Source organism: Xenia sp. Carnegie-2017, unplaced genomic scaffold (genome assembly GCF_021976095.1).
Source record: "Xenia sp. Carnegie-2017 unplaced genomic scaffold, XeniaSp_v1 HiC_scaffold_30, whole genome shotgun sequence".
NCBI lineage: Eukaryota > Metazoa > Cnidaria > Anthozoa > Malacalcyonacea > Xeniidae > Xenia > Xenia sp. Carnegie-2017.
In genome coordinates, this window is record NW_025813494.1 from 147,083 (window position 1) to 172,026 (window position 24,944).

The 24,944-nt window shown below is 34.1% G+C and overlaps 5 protein-coding genes and 2 long non-coding RNA genes across 7 annotated transcripts; all 7 read right to left on the minus strand.

Annotated features, from left to right (window-relative positions):
• Positions 1-1,222: 1,222 nt before the first annotated feature.
• LOC124455222 (ADP-ribosylation factor-like protein 2-binding protein) lies at positions 1,223-2,121 on the minus strand. The gene is made up of 5 exons (XM_047005913.1): positions 1,875-2,121; positions 1,693-1,799; positions 1,524-1,609; positions 1,366-1,462; positions 1,223-1,291 (listed from the first exon to the last, which is right to left on the minus strand). Exons 1-5 carry the CDS (start codon positions 2,017-2,019, stop codon positions 1,223-1,225), a joined length of 504 nt encoding a protein of 167 aa, XP_046861869.1. The 5' UTR covers positions 2,020-2,121.
• Positions 2,122-6,252: 4,131 nt separating this feature from the next.
• On the minus strand, positions 6,253-7,249 carry LOC124455159. Its single transcript, XM_047005874.1, has 4 exons — positions 7,226-7,249; positions 6,972-7,113; positions 6,801-6,902; positions 6,253-6,381 (listed from the first exon to the last, which is right to left on the minus strand). The coding sequence occupies exons 1-4, from the start codon at positions 7,226-7,228 to the stop codon at positions 6,299-6,301; spliced, it is 330 nt and encodes a 109-aa protein (XP_046861830.1). The 5' UTR covers positions 7,229-7,249; the 3' UTR covers positions 6,253-6,298.
• A 21-nt stretch (positions 7,250-7,270) lies between these two features.
• Positions 7,271-7,878, minus strand: LOC124455160. The gene is made up of 3 exons (XR_006951733.1): positions 7,819-7,878; positions 7,559-7,636; positions 7,271-7,333 (listed from the first exon to the last, which is right to left on the minus strand). It is a non-coding gene; the product is annotated as an uncharacterized LOC124455160 (long non-coding RNA).
• An 85-nt stretch (positions 7,879-7,963) lies between these two features.
• LOC124455161 lies at positions 7,964-8,823 on the minus strand. Its single transcript, XR_006951734.1, has 3 exons — positions 8,425-8,823; positions 8,238-8,313; positions 7,964-8,022 (listed from the first exon to the last, which is right to left on the minus strand). It is a non-coding gene; the product is annotated as an uncharacterized LOC124455161 (long non-coding RNA).
• A 343-nt stretch (positions 8,824-9,166) lies between these two features.
• Positions 9,167-11,328, minus strand: LOC124455223 (myc proto-oncogene protein-like). The gene is made up of 5 exons (XM_047005914.1): positions 11,223-11,328; positions 11,052-11,153; positions 10,567-10,631; positions 9,886-10,136; positions 9,167-9,845 (listed from the first exon to the last, which is right to left on the minus strand). The coding sequence occupies exons 2-5, from the start codon at positions 11,116-11,118 to the stop codon at positions 9,167-9,169; spliced, it is 1,062 nt and encodes a 353-aa protein (XP_046861870.1). The 5' UTR covers positions 11,119-11,153; positions 11,223-11,328.
• Positions 11,329-15,007: 3,679 nt separating this feature from the next.
• Positions 15,008-15,898, minus strand: LOC124455174. Its single transcript, XM_047005883.1, has 2 exons — positions 15,500-15,898; positions 15,008-15,231 (listed from the first exon to the last, which is right to left on the minus strand). The coding sequence occupies exons 1-2, from the start codon at positions 15,772-15,774 to the stop codon at positions 15,027-15,029; spliced, it is 480 nt and encodes a 159-aa protein (XP_046861839.1). The 5' UTR covers positions 15,775-15,898; the 3' UTR covers positions 15,008-15,026.
• A 26-nt stretch (positions 15,899-15,924) lies between these two features.
• On the minus strand, positions 15,925-16,837 carry LOC124455173 (protein ANTAGONIST OF LIKE HETEROCHROMATIN PROTEIN 1-like). Its single transcript, XM_047005882.1, has 2 exons — positions 16,142-16,837; positions 15,925-16,003 (listed from the first exon to the last, which is right to left on the minus strand). Exon 1 carries the CDS (start codon positions 16,720-16,722, stop codon positions 16,150-16,152), a length of 573 nt encoding a protein of 190 aa, XP_046861838.1. The 5' UTR covers positions 16,723-16,837; the 3' UTR covers positions 15,925-16,003; positions 16,142-16,149.
• Positions 16,838-24,944: the final 8,107 nt, after the last annotated feature.

Consider the following 24,944-nt stretch of genomic DNA (forward strand, 5'->3'; position numbering starts at 1 on the left):
GATGTGGAGACAGTGACGTAGCCAGCCTTTGAATGTTTATAGTTAAAAGTCATCGTATGATATAGAGACACACAAAGTGAAATTTATACAAAAACAAAGTGAGATTTTTACAAAAACAAAGTGAAAATTTAGCAAAATCAAAAGTCTATGGCTTTTTAATATGGAATGAAAGGATTTCAGTCTATGAATCATGTGGATAACGAATTCAATGTATCATGAGAACAATTCAATACATGAGAATAACATTTTTGATTTTCGCAACGAACGGCGCCTCATATATGAGTTGCACAAACTTAGCAAATATTGTAGGCTTCATCGCGATAATCGTCACGTGGTACATTTTGCTTTCGTCATCTAGATTGAGATGTCTTTGATAACCGAACTGAGTAGAGACGCTTGTCATTCATTAAAAGGTACAAACCATTTGATTATTTGCTCCGCGCAGATTAAGAAAGCTTACCTTAACACCGTCCAATTTTATCAGTTTGCTAACATTTCTGTTATCATAAAAACACGGGCCAATGGTTTTATAAGAACATCGTACATAGACGAAAATGTTTAGCAAAGACAAGAGGCATAAGAAACTGCTAAATATTGTGACTGCAAAAGCCATGATACGCCCTTTTCTCGCGTTTTTCTTTCGACTTGGATCGCTTCTTGTCCAACTTATTGTTCGCGTAATTTATTCAGCAATTGTTTAGCCCACGTGGTTAAATTCTCGTTTGAGTTCAGTGCGTTTTTATTTAGATGTTTTAGAAAAACAAAATTAGCAAGCAGCTGGTTGCAGGTAGCATTATTGTTATTTTAAATATTAATAGGGAAACGGGGCATATTGGAGGTATAATAAAAAAACTTGCCAACACGATTTTTCCTCCTCCTAAGCTAATTTCTATCAAAAATAATTCACTAATATAATACAGTCTATGGAGATATCACATTTAGAGTCCAACTGATCTCATAAACCATGCCTAACCTGAATTGATGCACTAGGTTTTGGAAAAAAGAATGTTTTCTAATTATTAATGGCTAACAGTTTAACATATAAATTAAAGACATATGAGATAAAATATATTAATGAAATTTTCGTTAACCATTATTTACAGAAGCATTTACAATAATATTTGTAGTCATTTCACATTGCTAAACGAGTTAAATATGTGTGTCTGTCAGTTCAACATTTTCATCATCCATTACATGATTATTTCTTAGCGAGAACCGTTCTTTATAAATGTTCATTTGACAAAGATGTGATAACAAGTCCACCTAAGTCAACGCTTTTTCCTTCTTTGTCCTGTGAAACATTAAACTCGACATAAGCATTGATTTTTCATCACACTTCTTAAGGCTTTAGGTTCTATTACTCACCACCTTATAATCTAAGAACATTTGTTTGAAAGTGAGGAAACCAGTGAAACTTAGCAACATATCAAATATATCACCTCCAATTTGATCCTTTCGTTGTCTATAACAAACTAGGATTATTACATTGAAAAATTTTTGTTTGTAAAAATACTTTGCCTTACTGAATAGATGACATAAATTGATCCATAGAAAAGTCTGGCATTCTCTTTTGTAGACATTCTTCCAAATGCTTTTCAATCAAGTTAGTCTATAATGATCAAGTTGAGTGCTATAGATATTGCATTGAAAAGCACCACTTGTTTGCTGTTTTATTCAAACATCCAATCTTACATATTTAGTAAATATATCTGTATACACAAGCTTATTCTCCTCTACGTCCTCAAAGTGGTGATAATGTTCTTCCATGAATTCATTCTGTAGCGCTTGAAATGTATCCTCTGCAAATAATAATCTTGTTGGGCACCAAAAAAACCGACAAACACAACATAATTTCACAATTACATTTACAATACCCATGATAATGTCTTCAATATGACCAACTGTTACATCAAACGTCTTGTCAGCACGGGTTGATCTGCCATTTAAATGTTTATCAGTTGATAGTTTACACAAAATCTTGTTTGAATATGTTTGGTTTCTATTCAATTTTGATATCATTATTCATAAGTCTACAACTATTAACGCACTTCAAATAAAAAAATTTACTTGTTAATTTCAATTGATCTGGTTTCTATCTATTCATTGACCAGACTGGAAAGTATGCAAACTGCGCAAGCTAGATCAATTTTTTTTGAAATTTTGCGCGGCGGATTTTCAATTTTGCGCGGCGGATTTTCGACTTTGCGCTGCGAAGCCATAAAATATTCGCGAGATGCCAGTTTTATTTTTTCCGTATCACACTCTATTTTTGATAGTTTGCAATTGCAAATAATTATGAAACATAACATAAGAGATGATACATGTGTACAGCTGTAGCTTACCTTAAGTTGGAGCTTGTAACTCTCCTTTTACAACGTGAGGATGTGTCATGTGTAATCACAAAAAAATGCCACTTTACCTTAGGTATTATGTAACGAGTCGAACGACCAACGTACCACGTATGTTTATCATTCATCTGTTTCATCGTTTCATCACAGCGTATGATACAATAAAAGGTAGGCACCAAATAAATTTGATTTACTGACGTCGTCAAATACGTCGTCAAAAAGAACAAATCAATCAGGAACCATCTTTTGTATAATCAGCAGCCAGATTGTGGAGTAGAAGGTTTTTCAGTTAATAACTGTTTATAATCAGCAGGCAGATCGTGGACAAAAAAGGTTTTTCAGTTACTAATTGTTTATAATCAGCAGCCAGATGGTGGAGTAGAAGGTTTTTCAGTTAATAACTGTTTATAATCAGCAGGCAGATGGTGGACAAAAAAGGTTTTTCAGTTACTAATTGTTTATAATCAGCAGGCAGTTGGTGGACAAAAAAGGTTTTTCAGTTACTAATTATTTATAATCAGCAGGCAGATGGTGGACAAAAAAGGTTTTTCAGTTACTAATTGTTTATAATCAGCAGGCAGTTGGTGGACAAAAAAGGTTTTTCAGTTACTAATTGTTTATAATCAGCAGCCAGATGGTAGAGTAGAAGGTTTTTCAGTTAATAATTGTTTATAATCAGCAGGCAGATGGTGGACAAAAAAGGTTTTTCAGTTACTAATTGTTTATAATCAGCAGGCAGTTGGTGGACAAAAAAGGTTTTTCAGTTACTAATTATTTATAATCAGCAGGCAGATGGTGGACAAAAAAGGTTTTTCAGTAACTAATTGTTTATAATCAGCAGGCAGTTGGTGGACAAAAAAGGTTTTTCAGTTACTAATTGTTTATAATCAGCAGCCAGATGGTAGAGTAGAAGGTTTTTCAGTTAATAATTGTTTATAATCAGCAGGCAGATGGTGGACAAAAAAGGTTTTTCAGTTACTAATTGTTTATAATCAGCAGGCAGTTGGTGGACAAAAAAGGTTTTTCAGTTACTAATTGTTTATAATCAGCAGGCAGATGGTAAGCAGGGGAGGTTTTCAGTTGATAAATATTTATAATCTGCAGCCAGATGGGGGACAAAAAAGGTTTTTCAGTTAATAATTGTTTATAATCAGCAGGCAGATGGTGGACAAAAAAGGTTTTCAGTTAATAATTGTTTATAATCAGCAGCCAGATTGTGGAGTAGAAGGTTTTTCAGTTAATAATTGTTTATAATCAGCAGGCAGATGGTGGACAAAAAAGGTTTTCAGTTAATAATTGTTTATAATCAGCAGCCAGATTGTGGAGTAGAAGGTTTTCAGTTAATAATTGTTTATAATCAGCAGGCAGATGGTGGACAAAAAGTTTTTCAGTTACTAATTGTTTATAATCAGCAGCCAGATGGTGGAGTAGAAGGTTTTTCAGTTAATAACTGTTTATAATCAGCAGGCAGATGGTGGACAAAAAAGGTTTTTCAGTTACTAATTGTTTATAATCAGCAGGCAGTTGGTGGACAAAAAAGGTTTTTCAGTTACTAATTATTTATAATCAGCAGGCAGATGGTGGACAAAAAAGGTTTTTCAGTAACTAATTGTTTATAATCAGCAGGCAGTTGGTGGACAAAAAAGGGTTTTCAGTTACTAATTGTTTATAATCAGCAGCCAGATGGTAGAGTAGAAGGTTTTCAGTTAATAATTGTTTATAATCAGCAGGCAGATGGTGGACAAAAAGGTTTTCAGTTACTAATTGTTTATAATCAGCAGCCAGATGGTAGAGTAGAAGGTTTTCAGTTAATAATTGTTTATAATCAGCAGGCAGATGGTGGACAAAAAGGTTTTCAGTTACTAATTGTTTATAATCAGCAGGCAGTTGGTGGACAAAAAAGGTTTTTCAGTTACTAATTGTTTATAATCAGCAGGCAGATGGTAAGCAGGGAGGTTTTCAGTTGATAAATATTTATAATCTGCAGCCAGATGGGGACAAAAAGGTTTTCAGTTAATAATTGTTTATAATCAGCAGGCAGATGGTGGACAAAAAGGTTTTCAGTTAATAATTGTTTATAATCAGCAGCCAGATTGTGGAGTAGAAGGTTTTCAGTTAATAATTGTTTATAATCAGCAGGCAGATGGTGGACAAAAAGGTTTTCAGTTAATAATTGTTTATAATCAGCAGCCAGATTGTGGAGTAGAAGGTTTTCAGTTAATAATTGTTTATAATCAGCAGGCAGATTGTGGACAAAAAAGGTTTTCAGTTAATAATGGTTTATAATCAGCAGCCAGATTGTGGAGTAGAAGGTTTTCAGTTAATAATTGTTTATAATCAGCAGGCAGATGGTGGACAAAAAGGTTTTCAGTTACTAATTGTTTATAATCAGCAGGCAGATGGTAAGCAGGGAGGTTTTCAGTTGATAAATATTTATAATCTGCAGCCAGATGGTGGACAAAAAAGGTTTTTCAGTTACTAATTGCTTATAATCAGCAGCCAGATGGTGGACAAAAAAGGTTTTCAGTTAATAATTGTTTATAATCAGCAGCCAGATTGTGGAGTAGAAGGTTTTCAGTTAATAATTGTTTATAATCAGCAGGCAGATGGTGGACAAAAAGGTTTTCAGTTAATAATTGTTTATAATCAGCAGCCAGATTGTGGAGTAGAAGGTTTTCAGTTAATAATTGTTTATAATCAGCAGGCAGATGGTGGACAAAAAGGTTTTCAGTTAATAATTGTTTATAATCAGCAGCCAGATTGTGGAGTAGAAGGTTTTCAGTTAATAGTTGTTTATAATCAGCAGGCAGATGGTGGACAAAAAGTTTTCAGTTAATAATTGTTTATAATCAGCAGCCAGATTGTGGAGTAGAAGGTTTTTCAGTTATTAATTGTTTATAATCAGCAGGCAGATGGTGGACAAAAAAGGTTTTCAGTTAATAATGGTTTATAATCAGCAGCCAGATTGTGGAGTAGAAGGTTTTTCAGTTAATAATTGTTTATAATCAGCAGGCAGATGGTGGACAAAAAGTTTTTCAGTTACTAATTGTTTATAATCAGCAGGCAGATGGTAAGCAGGGGAGGTTTTCAGTTGATAAATATATATAATCTGCAGCCAGATGGTGGAAAAAAAAGGTTTTTCAGTTAATAATTGTTTATAATCAGCAGGTAGATGGTAAGCAAGGGAGGTATTCAGTTGATAATAATTTATAATCTGCAGCCAGATGGTAGACAAAAAAGGTTTTTCAATTAATTGTTTATAATCAGCAGGCAGATGGTGGACAAAAAAGGTTTTTCAGTTAATAATTGTTTATCATCAGCAGCCAGATTGTGGAGTAGAAGGTTTTTCAGTTAATAATTGTTTATAATCAGCAGGCAGATGGTGGACAAAAAAGGTTTTTAGTTAATAATTGTTTATAATCAGCAGCCAGATTGTGGAGTAGAAGGTTTTTCAGTTAATAATTTATAATCAGCAGGCAGATGGTGGACAAAAAGGTTTTCAGTTACTAATTGTTTATAATCAGCAGGCAGATTGTGGAGTAGAAGGTTTTTCAGTTAATAACTGTTTATAATCAGCAGGCAGATGGTGGACAAAAAAGGTTTTTCAGTTACTAATTGCTTATAATCAGCAGGCAGATGGTGGCCAAAAAATGTTTTTCAGTCACTAATTGTTTATAATCAGCAGGCAGATGGTGGACAAAAAAGGTTTTTCAGTTACTAATTGTTTATAATCAGCAGCCAGATTGTGGAGTAGAAGGTTTTTCAGTTAATAACTGTTTACTATGATTACTATGATTCTAAGTTTCGAACAAAGCCTTGTCCAGCTACTTGATAACACTGATGCCAAGATAACATTGCCGCTTGCCACCAAGCTTAAAGATCTTCAGAATCTTTAGAAGGGTATTAGAAGGTTGAGAAACTATACGTGTATTTGTACAAAAAAGTTATTTTCACATAACAAAATATACTTCTTCAGGTTGCATCTCATGGTAGGAATGATCACTGAAAATAGACTGCATCATGGATGTGGATTCTGCATTCATAAAAGAAATTGGATGAGATAAATATGTTGTGTAAATAATCATTCACAAGTTTTAACAATATTTTTGCTTGTAAAGCTGTGCTGGTTAACGTCCAAATGTAATAAGAACAATGTCGAACAAGGGTCTTGTAAAAACACAGAAGGATGACTTCACAAGGGTTTGAATGTACAATAAACTGATATTTAAGGATGAAGACATTTCCTCCCATACAACATGAAGAACTTTACATTGAAAAAATAAGCCAAATACAAATTTGAGACATTCACTTCATGCAATGTCAGATTAATATGTAACAAGTTCTCCCATCTTTGACAAGGGTCTTCAAACAAATAGTATGTAAGTGTAAGTCAAAATTTGGTGAAGCTGTTCAGACACCTTATATCCTGAAAGAGTAACACACAACACTTACTTTTTTCAATAAAATCTTTGGCTTCAATACCAAACTTTCTATCATACACAACCAGATATTTTTCCATTGCTAATACGTGTATGCAACTGGGATATGGTATATCTGACAAGTACAAAAATGTTGTTTGGCCTGTTTTAATAATTTCATTTCAGTAACATCTATTTTACATACCTTTTTGAGGATCTAATTGTATATTATTAGGTAGGGCTTCAACAAATTGCTTTCTATTTGCATCACATGAGCAGCACAATATCCAACCGTAGCCATCAAGCAATAGGTGGGGATATCGATGAACAAATACAAATGAATTATGCTGAAGAAAAAAATACATGCAGGTTATAGCACCAAAAAAAGAGTATTGAGTAATATCATTTAGTTGGGTATATACCCAACATTGAAATTATGGAAATAAAATTTGACATCACCATAATTGATCTTTTGTTTGCATTATAATCATGCTGACGTGATACATTTGATGCAAAGTCAAACTGTAACAATAGCCCAGTATAGTGGCCAGTGGGTGACAAATGACTCTGAAAGAGCAAGTATACAGTAATTATTAATGTTCACTGTTTCAAAAATATCTATTGTAATATATTTTTATGTTTGTTGAGCACATTTCTACCAGATGTTAATAAAGTTTTGCTACACAGTGTCTCATGCATAAGCAATCAACAAGCATATTGTCAATTTATAACACATTAAAAACATGACTAGTGGTAAACAGTATAAAGTATAACTGTATAAGTGAGAACTACTTGACTATGTTGACATGGTTGTTTAGATTCCTCTGTAATAATAGAGATAGATTGCTTGATAAAAATATCTTCAGAATCCTACAAATAAAGACCATTATTTAATTTAAAATGTGTACAGACTTTTAATAAGTGTTGAAATAATGCATGACTTCTTTAAATTACTTCAAAATTTTTTAGTTTTTTCTAGTGAAAGTAGTCCTACATATAACCATTTCCAATGACTTTTCATGAGAAACAATATCAATATGTACATTAAAAACCTGTGTTTTGGTGGTTAACTCTTGGTGCTTGTCATAATTTTCAGCAATATCTCCACTTTGTTCATTCTACATATAAATGAAAAAAAAACCATAAACATAGCGTACTTTTATATCTACATAGTTTTACAATATATGTAAACTTACTAAATCCCCAAATTCATTTTCTTGTTCAAAAAATTGAGATTCATATGACACACTGCTTTTCTATTAACATATATGACATTGTGATTAAAGGATGTAGAGAATCCAGACTTGAAATTGGAAAATGTGCTCAGAATAATCGTTTTTCCTTACACAACATTGTGGGCATAAATAAATTTGTACACATACTTTTGTTAATATAACTGTTGTAATAAATATAAATTAATATGAACTTGTGCAACCAGAAACAATAAAAAGAACACTTTAAAAATTCCTACCGCATCATCTTTTTGTGTGTTTCCTTTCCTCTCCACGTTATTGTAAAAGAAGTCATTTGGGCGTCTGAATTTCTTCCTGAATTGATACATTTTGCAAGTGTACCCAAAAAATAATACCCCGATTTATAAAAACCAGTACTGCACGTGTTCTTGGATTGACAAAGTTAGCCTAGAATTAGTCAAGTACCATTCTCCCAGCCAGACTTCTCCGATAGATATTTAAAAAAGTACTAAGCATAGTACTGAGTGAGTGAGCCCTGTTGATCGATTGCCTTGCTTCGAACTTTTGATGTTGCAAACTCCTAAAAAATATGAATACACGAAGAAATATTGTTCTCATACATGAACTTCGAAACATGTAGTAAATGGAAGCCCTGAAATTTCTTTTTTAAGCTGCACCAGTCGAATCCACGAATCCAGCGCTCTCGCTTGTCGCTATGGTATTCCTCCCCAAGAAAATGTAAAAAAAAATACTTTACTTCTACTTGCGTCTCGTTTTAAACGATCAGGATACCGCGAATCGCTTTTGCAGGTTCCCCAAACGCACCTCTTCGTCGTAACCATTGTTATAAAATTACTCCGCCATGTTTGTCCGAGTTTTTCTCTTTAGCAAACACGTGTTTCGGATTATGACATCTTTCGCGCGCTTTTTTAACAAGTATGCAAATCTGTTAGGATCTCGCTCACTGTCGTTGGACCAACATCAAAATACATCCAAAAAATCGACGTATTTCACTCATTTTGTGCAGTGCATCCCTATATTCTGACTGTAAATATAATATTTTGTGTTTTACGAACGCAAAAAGCAGAAAAACCAGACCAATATAAACGGAAATGTTGGTATTAATTCCAGACAACTGTCATATTATAAAACTTTGACGTATAGACAGCAACTGTTCGGGGTTTATACCTTCGTGTTCGTGTTTTAACTACGATAATTGCTTTAGTCGTTGTAACATTTCATGTAGTGACTGCTTTCGTTTCTCGAGCATCGTCTTGTCTTCAAGTAATCGTTCCTGTTCGGAAGTTAGCTTTGATATACAGTCCGTTGCTTTTCTTAGTATTGCCACTTTGGGGGTTCGTTCTAAACCTTTAAGTTCAGGCATGCTGTCGCGTAGAAGTTGAAAACTGTACTTCAAATCGTTTCTTCGCTTGCGTTCGAGGACGTTGTGAACATTTCGCTTGCATTCCGGGTCATCTGTGCTCTTGTCCTTTACATTAAGCCGAATAGATAAGTCAGGTCTTTTCTGTGCGCTTTCCACTTTGTTTTCTTTGTTCGCTTGTTGTTGTCGTTTAAGATTCATTCTCGGACGTTTGGCGATCGGTTGAATGTTGTTCCGAAGAGCTTTAACTGTGTTTTTGTTTTCATTGCTATTGCTACAAGGTTCGGGGCATTTTCGTTTGACTATACTATTCGGGGCAGAATTATTCGACGGTCTTGTCGAAAATTTAATACCTGAAGACGATTCACCATTTGGGAAATCCTGAGTGTGTATGAGATGGGGGAAAACGGACGCAGGGTCCACACATTCTGCCCCAACAGTGTCGATCGGATAGAAAGGTGGAGGAGGTGAGCAAGGGGTGTCGTACGCGTTGTCTACTTGTTTGCTTTTCTTTGCTAAGTGTAGCCAATTCAAAATTGTCTCGCATCTCTGGTGTAATTCCAAAGGAAAACTTAAAAAGTGCCAATGGAGAATCCATTTCATCCTCGTCAACGATTTGCATGGCTTTTACAAGGGTTGTCACATGAATGCAATGATATGACGAACAGCTGCAACATTTTAACTTGGGCTGGGGCGGCGTTATTTTTGAATACACAAAAGTACAAACCCCCCATGGACTATTCACTGGTTTTACAGCAATCCACTGAACCTCCCTGCACACTGCACTAAACAAATCCTAAAATATGTAAAATCATTTATCTTAAGGTTGTATTATGTGTGTGTATGTATGTGTGTGTATGTGTATGCAGATTAATAATTATGATTAATTATGACTTCACAAAATCCTTAGAAAGTGCTTAATATATATATCAGGCACGTAAAGCAAATGGTGAATATAACTTTACTATTTTTATCATACATTTAGTTTATACTACTTAATGTATGTACTGTAAGTATGTGGCTATGTATGTATGTGAGTATGAATGTGTATACCTCAATAGTCATAAATAAATTCAATTTGCCCTGTTGGCTATCACCCTAATAGCTTTATAGAAGCTCCTGAACTTAGGCACAGGATGTATGGTAACAAATTGTGGGGTATTAGAAGGTTGAGAAACTATACGTGTATTTGTACAAAAAAGTTATTTTCACATAACAAAATATACTTCTTCAGGTTGCATCTCATGGTAGGAATGATCACTGAAAACAGACTGCATCATGGATGTGGATTCTGCATTCATAAAAGAAATTGGATGAGATAAATATATTGTGTAAATAATCATTCACAAGTTTTAACAATATTTTTGTTTGTAAAGCTGTGCTGGTTAACATCCACATGTAATAAGAACAATGTCGAACAAGGGTCTTGTAAAAACACAGAAGGATGACTTCACAAAAGTTTGAAATGTACAATAAACTGATATTTAAGGATGAAGACATTTCCTCCCATACAACATGAAGAACTTTACATTGAAAAAATAAGCCAAATACAAATTTGAGACATTCACTTCATGCAATGTCAGATTAATATGTAACAAGTTCTCCCATCTTTGACAAGGGTCTTCAAACAAATAGTATGTAAGTGTAAGTCAAAATTTGGTGAAGCTGTTCAGACACCTTATATCCTGAAAGAGTAACACACAACATTTACTTTTTTCAATAAAATCATTGGCTTCAATACCAAACTTTCTATCATACACAACCAGATATTTTTCCATTGCTAATATGTGTAAGCAACTGGGATATGGTATATCTGACAAGTACAAAAATGTTGTTTGGCCTGTTTTAATAATTTCATTTCAGTAACATCTATTTTACATACCTTTTTGAGGATCTAATTGTATATTATTAGGTAGGGCTTCAACAAATTGCTTTCTATTTGCATCACATGAGCAGCACAATATCCAACTGTAGCCATCAAGCAATAGGTGCTGAAGAAAAAATACATGCAGATTATAGCACCAAAAAAAGAGTATTGAGTAGTATCATTTAGTTGGGTTATATACCCAACATTGAAATTATGGAAATAAAATTTGACATCACCATAATTGTTCTTTTGTTTGCATTATAATCATGAACAACAAAGGATTGCTGACGTATAAGATGGCCTCTTTCGTCTTCAAATATTCTTGAACTCTGTACAAACGCAACAAAGGATTGCTGACGTATAAGATGGCCTCTTTCGTCTTCAAATATTCTTGAACTCTGTACAAACGCAGCACTTGTAGCAAGTTAAGAGGTGATCTTTATTGTTTAGTTGTATTTCATTACAACTCATACTATAATTAATGCAACAAGCAAGTGTCGCAACTTACATAAGAAAATAATAGGTAATTGTAATTCGAGACTGTAAACTTATGAAAGAACGGAAATAGGAACTTATAAAAAAATTTTATTAGTTGTCACATGTTAAAAGTCAGGCATCTTTTGTCACTGGCTTTGAATGTAAAAGCTTGAAATGTTTATCTGTGATGTAGAATAGTTTTATCGGAAGAGTTATAAGCAAAATTGAAAATTGTGTGTCGACTGTGCATACAAATCGGATAGCATACTGTCCCAAAAACGAATCGGCAGATGCATAACTGCTTTGTGTTAACGCAAGATGATTCTAAAGGCGTATAAAACAAGATGGTGGGGTGGTGGGGTGGTGGTGTAACTGAGAGGCCTATAGCCCCCCCAAAATTTAGGTTAACATTGACATAATAAAACGCATCTTAATTTCTTGTAACATTTTATTGCAGTTTCTGTCGCAATTTATAAATATTGTATATACTTTCTATCTTATTTGGCATATTTTGTCGCAAATAATGTCAGAATAATCACCTAAAGCCTTACGTGATTAAACGGCAAATAATCCCATCCGTGGACTAATGATCCGTCTAACAGATCATACGTCTAAGTATAAACACAAGACGAACTTTCTATTAATAAACCACACAAAGTCCAATTCTGCCTTTGGAAGATTTTGGAGCGAGTTATGAACTACGAAGTATTATTTTTTCCGTAGTTTGTCCTCATTCCACATTTATATTCACAGAAGGATGATGCGTCAAGTCAAAATACCCATGTAAATTCGTCTAAGTAAACAAACTATTCAAATAATTCCTACGCATCTTGATGGACGATCTGTCAGTTTGCCCGTATATACACACAGACGAACTTGAAGACGAACTATGTTTTGCTTGCTCAAATTTGTCCAAATAGATAATCAGTCTTTAGCATAAATCTGGCCAAGCAGTAACTTCTTTACACCACTTTCAGAAAGCCACTGGCCTTATCCGATGATTGACTCTTCAAGAATAAAAACGTACATTATACCTAGGCACAAAACTCAGACAGATTATTTTAATCTTACTAATATTGTTCTAGAATACGTAGCTTGCAATGAGTATCACAAAACGTTCTGGTTATAAAAAGGGTCGAAATACTCTTCAACAATTTAGCCAGCCCCAACTCCCTCCAATTTAAATCTGTTACTAAGAATGTGATTTGATGCAGCTTGCAAATTTTCACTCTCTGAAGAGTTAAAAATGGGCCGATGTCAGCAGTACTCTTAAATCTGTGTAAAGAGGTTCATGAGCTTTGCCGTAAAACATCGACAAAGACGGAGGTGTTCATGTTGTTGAAAAACATGCTAATTCAAGCATTATGGACGTGTTCATAATGTTTAAATTGTGCATGATTTGTTCTTGTTAGCGGTTCTCTGACAGCATTGATATATAGTTATTCTTTTGGGCAATTTCTACTTAATTCTGGGAGTTCCTAAATTTTGTCTGATTGGTAAATTTCATAACAATTTGCATGCAGTATAGGATCTAAAACAAGTTCTTTAACTTTTCATAACAGCTATAAATTTTTTTGGTCAAATCAGAGCTCTAGTTCATTCTCATCAAGGTCTATCAATTCAAATCATTGCTTTTTGGGTACGACACTTCTTTCTAAAAAGGCATCAAACACTACAGTTCTGAAAGAACCCCTTGTCTCACGCAACGGTTAATTAGAAGGTATGATTTTTGAAAGCCACTTTAGCCACAAGTCAACCCCAATGGGCAAGGCCTTGGGTGATTTTTTCATTATTCTTGGCGACAAAGTTTTAACGAAAAAGATAGGTTGTATACCGACAATTAGACATCTTTTTGAATTTCAACTGCAACTGCATTGACATGATGAGCCATAAATGCGCTCCGCTGTATGTTTGTCCATGATTCAAGTTATGGAAAGAATATAGGGAAGGAGGTGCATTATATTTTATCAATGTTAACCTACACTTTTTCGGGGGGCTAAGCCCCTATATATATTTTAGGGAGCTAAAGCTCCCTTAGCCCCTCCGCTTCCTACGCCTATACACACATATACACATCTATACACAGATAATGGTTATCAACTAAAGGCTGCTTTCCACTGTTGCGTTTTTCAACGCGCGTACCCTTACGTTTCCGTACGTATCCCCCAAGCGCGTAAACGCACAAGTTGAGCACAACTTAACTTTTACGCAGCAAAATTGAAAAACGCGAGCAATTATCCAATGAAAATGAATTTACAGATCACGTGCTTTACAATGAAGCATGCTTTTGCCAATTGATTTACAAGTTGAAAAAAGATGGGAAAATATACAAAAGTTGAGGAGAAACTTATTGAAGAAATTGAAAAATACCCAGCGCTTTGGAATACAAAAGACACTAACTATAAGAACAAAAATATTAAGGAAAATGCGTGGCAAATAGTGACTGATGCTGTGAATGCAGCTTGTCAATCAACGTATTCAGGTAATATAAATGCATATGTTGTGTTGTGTTGTAATAAACGAAGTGTATTCTTAAATATTTTTTGACCCAGTAAACGACTACAGAGACAGAATTTGGAAAACCTACGCGATTCATATGTCCGTGTGTTAAGTGGAAATGGGAAAAAGTGGAGCAGGTGTGGATGAAATTCCACATTATCCATACCTTTTGGCAATGTCATTTCTGAAACCTTATGTTAATATTCGAACAAAGAATTCGGACAGCAATTTCCAACCAGTTGTTCTTTCAAGTCCATGCCAAGATCCACTTACCATCACATCTGAACCTTCTACTGATGATTTAACGGTTGGTATTGAGGCATTTTCTCAAGAATCTTTCCTTCGTTTGAGATTATTGAAAACGTTCAAAATGTTGCTTCAAAACAACCAAGTAAGAAAAGGTCTTATGCAGCAATGTCACAAAAGCAACTTGATCGGGCCTTGGATGTAAAAATCATGGAATATATATCTGGTGGTGAGAAATCCTTGCAAAATCAATCAGCTATGGTAACTATAGAAGATGCATTTGGTAAAAGTGTTGCTGCTCAGCTACATTTGTTGGATAAAGAAGCAAAAAGTAAGGCAATGAGTAAAATTCAAATTGTTTTAAGTGAAGCAATCTCTTCAATGTCAACAAACAGTTAGCATGAGAAGGATGTAAAGTAAAATGAAGTGGAAAACTTAAGTTATTGAACTAACTTTCAAGTTACTTAGAAAAGTCGTTGATGTTTGTAAGAAACAGATTATTCTTTGTTCAGTTGAAACATACATTTGCTAATTAAATAAATACAACTTATTAATAAGATGATATTATAAATGTAAAATTGTTTTACAGAAACAGGTTTATTTTTCTTGTCTACCATTATTTTGCACATACGCATATTGCCAAGGTACTTCCCCTTCTGGTGAGCAGAAATAATTTGTCAGTAAATTTTGCACAGATTTGGCATTTCGTGAATAGTTATTGCTTCCTTGTCGTGAAATTTGTTGCAGACCCGTGTCTCCTTCTGTCAAAGATCGCCATCCTCCTGGCAGGTTCTGTCCATACCTATAAAAATTTCTTTAGTTATAACATTTTAGGTTATCGAATACTGTGGCAATTTCATTTAGTTGTATTATCATGCACATTTCATATAGTGACTAGTGGTAGATGCTTAAGATGATAAGACCATAACCAACTGACTTAAAATTAGATACAGGCATTCAAAACTTGCATATACTATAGTAACTATAAGATAAAATATACTAAGAGAAAAAACATCATTTTATAAGCTCAAGATTTAAGTTATTTTAACCGGAGAAAATAGCAATTATACCTGTCTTCTGTGTCAACAAATCCAGCTGGGCAATACCTTTTTGATGAATTAGGAATACCGAATTCTTCTAACATCAGGTAATTGTGAAGTGCACAGACTGCTTTAGTTATACTTGCCACCTTTTTAGCTGAAGCCATTATAGGTCTTCTTAGCACTCTCCACCTAGCTGCAGTGATTCCAAATGCATTCTCAACAACTCTCCTTGCTCGTGACAGACGGTAATTGAATATTTTGAGCTTTTTATCAAGAAATTTTCCTGGGTAGGGTTTCATCATCCATGGTTTAAGGGGGAATGCATCATCAGCAGTGAATAAATATGGGCAAACTTCTGTTGGTTTATTTGGAAGGGGATCTGCAAATGGTAACTTTAAACTGCCATCTTCAATGGCTCTTCCAAATTTAGACTCACCACTCCATCACTATTTCTGCCTGAGCTGCCAATTTCCACTAGAGTAAACAAGTACCTAGCATCACAAACTGCCAACAGAACAATGCTATGTGTTCCTACATGGAAATAAAAAATTGTTAAAAAATCATACTCGCTTAATCACAATATTCACAAACATGCAGTTTCACTTGACTTGTCCAACATGTAAGCAGTAAATTTACAATGTATATCGTTATCTAAGAACTCTTATTTACCTTTATAGTTAAAAAAATGACGAACCAGCACGAGGGGGACATTGCATGACTACATGTTTGCCATCAATGGCTCCGCAACACATTGGGAAGTTCCACAACTGCCAAAAATCTGTTGCGATATTTTTCCATTCGCTTGTTGTCGTTGGAGGCTTGAGAAACGGTTGCAACGCAGACCACAAAGCTTCGGAAGACTCCTCTACGATTTTGGTCACAGTAGCATGGCCAAGTCGAAAACTGAATGCTATGCTTTGTTGAGAATCGCCTGTTGCTAAAAAGCGAAGAGTAACAGCGAGGCGTTCTTCAGGACTCACAGGCTCGCGGTATAAGGAATTCTTTTTCAAGTATGGCCCAACCAGACCAAGAAGTAAATCAAACCGCGAAGGGGTCATCCGAAAGTATTGATAAAATGATTCAGGATCATTTAACCGCATTTCTTGAATGAGCCGATGGTATTCCCCCAGTTCTTTTCGCCGTTTTAAAATATCTTTAATCCAAAACCTTTTTTTGTATTTATTCCTTCGTTTTCGTCTTTGGCGAAGCAAAAGTAGAATTGCTAATTTTCGCTCCTCTTTCGACGCCATTTTGAATTGCAGCACGCATTAAATTTATGCACAACGCAAAACGCAGCACTGGAGATTAAAAATCCGTGCGTTTTTATCTATGGATGTACGCACGGAAAAAAAACGCAACAGTGGAAAGCAGCCTTAAGAAACAGTTTATTTCGTGCGTATTATTTATCATATGGGGTTATAATTATGTGTGCATGCAAATGACTGTTTTACATTTCATTCTCGTTGTATGAAGACAAACTTTTACCTAAGAGAAACTCGATTAAAAAGTTTGCTATTTTAGCTAAATATTATTGTACCTATTCTGTTCTTGCTCATTTCAAGAGCTGTGTCAATACGATGTCTTATTGTAATGGCACACTAAACAATCGGTAGTTATATTTGTTTAGATGGGTAAATGGTACAATAAGAAATTGGTAGTTATATTTGCTTAGATAGGGAGCTTGTAGACCATGGTAGAGGTAAGATAAATATAAAACCATAAGAATTCATTCCTGCTGATGAACTTATGTACACGCAGTTACTTTATTTCTATTCTAAGCTAACATACTGTGCTCAATGCAGTTGTAGCTATTTTTATCATATGGAAACAAAATAATTATGTATTTGTTGTGAATTATTGTGTTGTATATTTAAATTCTAACATCAATATCTTGATGGAATTTTAGCGTCCGCTAAGAGCAAGTGTATGTTGTCACCATCACCAACGATGTCCTCATTTACAAAAGGTAGGACATTTTGTTAACAGCGAAATACAAAGAATTTTGCATTTTCTTTATTTCGAAATTCAAGTAGGCCCTGAGAAAATGCTTGCAAAACTTTAGGAATCGAAACATTCCTGGTAAATTTTAATCTAAGCAATTTTAAATCATTTTTTGGGCGAAGATACTTTGTCACATGTACGTCTGTTTAAAAATGAATTTTTACCCATCCTTACCCGGTAGTTGCTTTAAATTTTTATAACAGGAGAGCGGTGGCTAATATAGGGGGCTAAAGCTCCCATAGCCCCTCCGCTTCCTACGCCTATACACACATATACACATCTATACACATATATGGTTGTCAACTAATCAACAGTTTATTCGTGCATATTATTTATCATTTGGGGTTATAATTATGGGTGCATGCAAATGACTGTTTTACATTTCATTCTCGTTGTATGAAGACAAACTTTTACCTCAGGGAAACTCGATTACAAAGTTTGCTATTTTAGCTAAATACTATTAATCCTATTCTGTTCTTGCTCATTTCAAGAATTATGTCAATACGATGTCTTATTGTAATGGCACATTAAACAATCAGTAGTTATATTTATTTAGATAGGTAGCTTGTAATGCATGGTAGAGGTAGTATAAATAAAAAACCATAAGAATTCACTTCTGCTGATGAACTTATGTAAACGTAGCTACCTTGTTTCTATCCCAAGCTAACATACTGTGCTCAATGCAGTTGTAACTATGTTTATCATATGGATACAAAATAATTATGTATTTGTTGTGAATTATTGTATTGTATATTTAACTTCTAACATCAATATCTTGATGGAATTTTAGCGTCCTCTAAAAGCAGGTGCGCATCGTCACCATCACCAACGTTGTCCTCATTTACAAAAGGTAGGACATTTTGTTAACAGCGAAATACAAAGAATTTCGCATTTTCTTTATTTCGAAATTCAACTAGGCCCTGAGAAAATGCTTGCAAAACATTAGGAATCGAAACATTCCTAGTAAATTTTAATTTAAGCAATTTTAAATCAATTTTTTGGTGAGGATACTTTGTCACATGTACGTCTGTTTGAAAATGGATTTTTACCCATCCTCCCCCGGTAGTTGCTTTAAGTTTTCATAACAGGAGGGCCAGCGGTGGATCAAACTTGCATGGGGTCCCTCCGAACCAAATATTGAGGCCACCTCGATCACCAGGCATTGAAAACAAAACGCCAATTTAACACCTGACGAAAGCACTCAACCTTTCCCCGTAATGTGTATAATGTACTAAATACAATAAATATAATGTAATAATTACAATGTAATTTTTTGTGCTGGGATGTCTGTCTTCCTTTAGCGACATTATAAGGCGGTGTAGAAATGAAAAAAAGGACTTCGCTATATCGGGGCCCTTCAAAACGCGGGGCCTCGGGCGACAACTTAAAACACACCCTGAGGAATATTGAAGTGGGTGTGGGTTGTATATGGGCTTTGCCACACATTTATAAGCCTCTCTTAAATGACTTTTTCTTATACTAGATTTCGATTATATCAACATCACAACGGAAAAAACAAAACCTATAAATACAATTTCCACTGCTGTCGTTGCTCCAATACAACGAACTGTTCAATTAAACGATGGTATGCTAGTATATTATATTATGAGAAAAATTATGTATGCATTTATTAATTGTCCTTTCTTATGTAAGGAGTGAGAAAATACTAACAAAACTTGAGATAATTTCCTGAATACTTGCTTTAATCATAAAACAAGCGATAATTAAATCAAGAATCTCAATAAGAAATATGCATCACTAGGTACGTCTACATCCTCTGTTTAATCGAAAATGTTTAAGAATTTGTTTACCCACCCCCCCATCTCTACACAGTACCTTTAGCTTTCTAATTGTATAGTAGGATTGCTATTTATGTCCATCTTTTCTTTGTCTGTTTCCCAGCTTCCAGTTACAACAAAATCTCGATGACTATACCTTCTCTAAATAGAAATCATTCTAAAGTTATGGTTACAACAAATCAAATTAATCCATCTGTTCACTTAAACGATGATATGTTGATATATTATATTAAAATAAATTATGTCTGCTTTAATAGTCCTTTTTATGGTAATTTTATCCAAACCGCTAGTTTGCAAAAACGAGGATAAAATGACAGTTGAAGTTGTGAGGTTGCCTTTTTTGAAATAAACAACCGTCAAAAGATCTATCGACGAACTGTCATGAACCGAACATCCAATGAAATTTGTCTGAATTAAATTTTAAGTCGAAGGCCTTAAGTTAACTTTATGATATTGATTTAATGACTCATTTACCTGAAAGTTAAGTGCTAAACTGTTAATGGAGTGATTTTTATACACATTATTTTAGAGTTTGGACAAAAAGCAATCTTAATAATAGTCATCAGCTTTTTGGCTATTCTTGCAATTACTGGAGTTGTTGTGACATGGGTTTCATTTCGGTAAGTATAAACAGTTAAAGTAAGCTATTGAATGTTTCTATTGAAACTGGGAAATTTGGACAGGAGATTTTGAAAGAAGAGCCTATTAAAGGCCGTTTTTATAATAAATAAGTATATGTCTAAACCTCTCTGGACTGACAGGTCAAAGGTCATTAAACGTATGTCTTTTTGGTCAAGGGTTTCAGGTCAAAGGTCATATTATCTGGGGCATAGCCGGGCAGCCATCTGGCAAATTTGGCCGCCTAATTGCCACATGATGTTTACTTACTGTGAAAACAATAGATTTTTAAGGAAATAAATGACGACATTGTTCTGAAGTTTACAGTGATGAATTTTACTATATTATATCATGATAACAAACAAATAGTGACGGTATTACGCGTCAGTTAGTATAGTTACATACCATGCATGTATGTAATCAATTTACGCACCAAGACAAGCGTTAAGTTTCAATTTCTGACTGGATAACAGCGAAAAAATGAAGAAATGTGGTTGTCATCAGCATATACAAAAAGTTACTCGACTTTGGGCAAAAATAAATTTTTTTAATTTCAGCTAAACAACCTCACAGACCTTGGTAACCAAAGGATCAAAATGAAAAGTCTGAAATGGCCGTGAAGTTAATTTCGTCGATATCTTACTGTTAACTAGATTTTTCTACGAAATTATAAGAACAATGCGTATGATAATTACTTTTCGTTCTACAATCTTTCAATTTTTACAGAATGAAATATATTTTTATTTCAGGGTGTGTTAAACCACAGTAGCATGTGTTAAAATCATACATGCTTTAAACTTACTCATACTACTAGATTTTGAGAGCAATCAGCAATGTCCTTGCCCCTAGGTGAAAATAATCAATGTATTGTGGAACACAGTTCTTAAAAATACTGCTCCCTCACGATTTTTTCCTAACAATTTAACGCTTTATTACACGACTATATAAATAGGTAAAAATAATATTTATTTAAATTTTTTGGAATACCAGTCTGTGGTAAATAAAAGATGTTTACTGTGTTTGCACAGGCTTATGCAAATCGATTTTAGAGAGAACTCGAGAGCAGATCAGTGCAAGCCCTTGAACGAAGGTTGAGGGTTGCAACTGCTCGAGAGTTCTTACAAATGTCTCCGAGAAAAAAATCTTTTATTTCTTTTATAAAATAACAATAATGCAAAACAGACAAATTTAATAAAAATGTTTTAATTTTTCCTCTAAAATGTATTTAAGATCGATCTGCAAATTATCTTTGACTGATTAATGGTTACCAAAACGTTAACATGCGGTGTTCTAGTGCCTTACGCTTAAGAGGGTATCGGGAAGCATGGACCGAAAGTGGGATTTTATGCTTTCGAATCTTATCTTTTTGTTTACAAGAGTTCTTCTCATAAAAGAAGTTAGAACATCCAAGTATACTGCAAAGGCTCAGACAACTTCTGTAGGCTCCCACATATTTAACTGTTATTTTACCTCTTATTAGTTCTTAAAAGGACTTTGGTATCGTGTTGTAACGTTACCAATTTGCACAATAAAAAAGTTTTAAATTAACAAATGGATAACATTAGCCGTTGTCAATACAGTAGTAGATACACAGGTATAACGTCATTTGTAATCAGAACTAAAAAAGTGTTCATGAGCCGCCGTTTTATCTAATAAAAACGAAAAAATTACCAAATTAAGCTGTCCAAAAATTTGTTTTCTTTGTTCCCCAACACTTGGAAAAATGAAAAGTCTTGAGTTTGCAAATATCACGCGTACATGATCTAATAGGATTGAAGAAATGGTATTGACTGGTATTAAGTAGATTAGTCACGTGATTAAATACGATTAGCTAACAGATGAACAAACATTGGCTAATCAATTTTGTTAAGATTTTGTTATCGACAGTTTTCAGCAGTTTTACAAATCATCGTTTTCAAACGAGGTTTTTTCTTTTCTTTTTGCTCAAATACGTCGATTGCTTCAACTCGGTATTTTTAATGTCTTCATTTGCCCATTCTACGATAAATTCAGGTAAATATTCCAGCAATTTCGCCGTTCGTTCGTCATTTAAATACAAGTCATTTCTTTGACGTCAATTCCTTGCGTATGTCCTCTTATAGATCATAGCTCTCGACCAATAAAATTTTTTGAATTCTTATAGTTATATTTAATTTGTGATAGATCATTACTCAGTCTCAAATGAAAAGCAAAAGTGGGGACGTGGATATATATATGTTTTAGTGCTGTGATTATCGTGATTATAAGCATAACGTTGCTTACTGTATACAAATGGAAGATTTTACTGTGTACAAATGGAAGATTTTACGATGTGTCTTATATGTTTAATGTTTATGCCTGGTCCCTTATTAAATTTAAGTTGCGTTTTAGTACAGATAACATTGCGCTCTCGATGAAAAGATTCTAAAACTATAAAATGATTTTGTCAATTTTGACATTAGAACCATGGGATTTTCTTTTGAAATTGTACCAGCATATTGTTTGGCCTTGTGTGTGTGTGTTTTTTTTTGAATTTGGAAATGAAGCAAATTCGGGTGAAAAAGTAAAGCTATATTACGCTATTCATATACATTTTTGATTTTCCAATTCTTTGTGTGACTGAATAAAGTTTAAAAACTTTTTCCATGCTCATCTGAATTTATATATTCATGCATAAAGTGAATATCGTAAAAACAATCTTAAAAAATAAGAAGAGCGAGTCGTAGGCAAAAGCAACCACACAAAATTCATCAAAAAGTGAAAAATGGATATTTCATTTTGTCTTGTGCTAAAATTATAGTTGATCATTTTTTCTGCTTGAGCATGCACTAGTACATACACCATATTGTTCCTGTTAAAGTATTTGTCTACTTATATTCAATTTCATTCTGGTATTTCATATTAAAATTTTTATAGGTATGGTCTGTTGTCCTTTGTTATTCTATCATTGTTGTGTTTTTTTGGACATCATCATATACAAAAATCATCACAATCTTTGCATACCCTGTTTAGAGTGTGTTTATTCTACTCGTGGCATCCAGTGCAGGGATGTTCAAAGTTACATTGTTCTTATTCATCCTAATGCTATGCTGTGTTGGTGCACTTGCCGAGTTAGTTAAGTCTTATAAAGGTTAGCAACTTAGGTTTTGTTGTTAGCTAGCTATTCGATTATGTAGTAGCTGCTTCAAGGCAGTTTCACTCAAGAAAATATTTTTATTATTGTGTTTGTCTTCAACCTTCATATATGCTGTTCACTTGAGTCTGAGCTTTAGAGCCGAAGTTAAGATCTAAGTTGTTGAGGTCTGGACAGAAAATCCAGCAGTGATTATGTGAGCAGTTTTAGTAAATGCCTCATCAAATAAATGTCCACGAAAAAAGAAATGCGTTAAGTTCCACAAAAAAGTTAAAACTTGCACAGTTACATAACATTGTGTTTTTTTGTGTTTTTCTGAGCGATTTATTTTTTCTGAAAAAGAACATTATTGTTACTAAGAAATTTCATAAATTTTCGGAGATTGTGACTTTTTATCTGAGCTAAAACTTTGTTTTAAGCGAAACTGGAGCTGGAACTCGTACATAAGTTGTACAGCATTAACCTTCGTAATGAAAAAAATTAAAATTGTATAGAATATGAAAATGTAAAGGAAAATATTATTTGAAACGAAATGAAAGAAAATCAAATTATGTTTTTTCCAAAACTGCGTAGAGGCACAACTGATTATGCCCATTTAATGAACTTGTCATGTTCATTACGTAAATGCACATTTTTTTCATTCTCAGGTCAGAAGTACAAGCTTCATAGAGATGCCTCTTACTTAATTTGTCGCCAAATTAAGGCAAATTCTAGTTGGCTAGCCAAAAAATTTAAATGTCAGGCATTACTTTTCTTTCAATATCATGCCTAGATTGACAATCAAAACATACAAACACAATGAATGCATTACTCGCTTTCTGTTGAACTGTCACTGACTCCTCTCTTTTAAACCCGACCTTCCTAAAGATCAAACACATTCTGTTTCTAGTGTTTGTATGGAAAATACAAGTCATGCAAAATTTTGACTGATAATGGAACAATGTGCAAAGCATTCTTAATTGCTGTGCACAAAATAGAATGGAGATTTTAAAACAAAACACCATTACACGCAAGAAACACATGTTTTGTTTTTATTGTGTAACCAAACCAACATTTATAATTTTATATTGAATTTCATGATTACTGATGGATCAGTACTATTGATTGCATTGTGTGTATCCGCGCAGTATAAAGCAGTTTACTATAATGCCATTATACAAAACTGAAGATCTCGTCAAAAAAAGGCATACTTTTCAGAATACTGAGAATATAGGCTGAGTAGATACATTGATGATTTTCATTTTGAGAGTGCAGTAACTGGCTTTGACAAACAAATGATACGATGAACCTGACGGTTGAAATAAACAATTAAGACAATAGTATACCTCAGCAGCAGCAGCACTCTTCTCCCTCGATGCTTTTAACTTTTCTCGCCGTTTCAATGCTTCTTGCTCTAATGAAGTTTCTTTGACCACGCGCACATAGAAGTAGCCTGGGCCGAGAGTCAACAATTCAGAGTGATAAAGAGATGTCAGCAAATGGCAGAAAACGATAACACAAAAATCTAGCTTGTACTATTAATTCGTACGAATAACTATGGCATCTACAGATACTCTAATACTGGTATGTTTCATCTTATAGATAATTCTAACACGAGTTGCAGAAATATAAATTATATTTTGACTCAAGCAAGTGCAATATTTTACTTGGCAACAGGGCGGTATCAACTATTATTGTCGAGCAAGATTTTACAGGCACCTACAAAACGTGTGTTTGCAAGGTTTGCAGAAGCACGGAGGTGATCCGGTTTTGACATTTTGGAAAGCATTTGAAATACTGATGGGAGGTTTGTTGTTAAAAATGTAGAGTATTGTCGTTCTCATTCTGCAGTTGTTGCGTTGCGTAGTCCATGGCAACAGGTTTTCTCTAAATTTTCTTGTAATTGATTGTCCCATTTTTACTAGTACTTAGTCATTTGATGCATTCTGACTGTTTTAAAACT

Coding starts and splice junctions, on each gene's coding strand:
- LOC124455222 (XM_047005913.1), bottom strand. CDS start 2,019: ATGATATCAAAATTGAATAGAAACCAAACATATTCAAACAAGATTTTG. Junction 1,800..1,874: donor TATTGAAGACATTATCATGG/GTATTGTAAATG, acceptor TATTATTTGCAG/AGGATACATTTCAAGCGCTA. Junction 1,292..1,365: donor TGTTCTTAGATTATAAGGTG/GTGAGTAATAGA, acceptor AATGTTTCACAG/GACAAAGAAGGAAAAAGCGT.
- LOC124455223 (XM_047005914.1), bottom strand. CDS start 11,118: ATGGAAAAATATCTGGTTGTGTATGATAGAAAGTTTGGTATTGAAGCC. Junction 10,632..11,051: donor CAATGATTTTATTGAAAAAA/GTAAATGTTGTG, acceptor TTATGAATGCAG/AATCCACATCCATGATGCAG. Junction 9,846..9,885: donor TTTGGAATTACACCAGAGAT/GCGAGACAATTT, acceptor AGCAAAGAAAAG/CAAACAAGTAGACAACGCGT.
- LOC124455174 (XM_047005883.1), bottom strand. CDS start 15,774: ATGATGAAACCCTACCCAGGAAAATTTCTTGATAAAAAGCTCAAAATA. Junction 15,232..15,499: donor TTTGTTGACACAGAAGACAG/GTATAATTGCTA, acceptor AAATTTTTATAG/GTATGGACAGAACCTGCCAG.
- LOC124455159 (XM_047005874.1), bottom strand. Junction 6,903..6,971: donor ACAATTAGATCCTCAAAAAG/GTATGTAAAATA, acceptor TGTACTTGTCAG/ATATACCATATCCCAGTTGC. Junction 6,382..6,800: donor CAAAGATTTTATTGAAAAAA/GTAAGTGTTGTG, acceptor TTATGAATGCAG/AATCCACATCCATGATGCAG.
- LOC124455173 (XM_047005882.1), bottom strand. CDS start 16,722: ATGGCGTCGAAAGAGGAGCGAAAATTAGCAATTCTACTTTTGCTTCGC.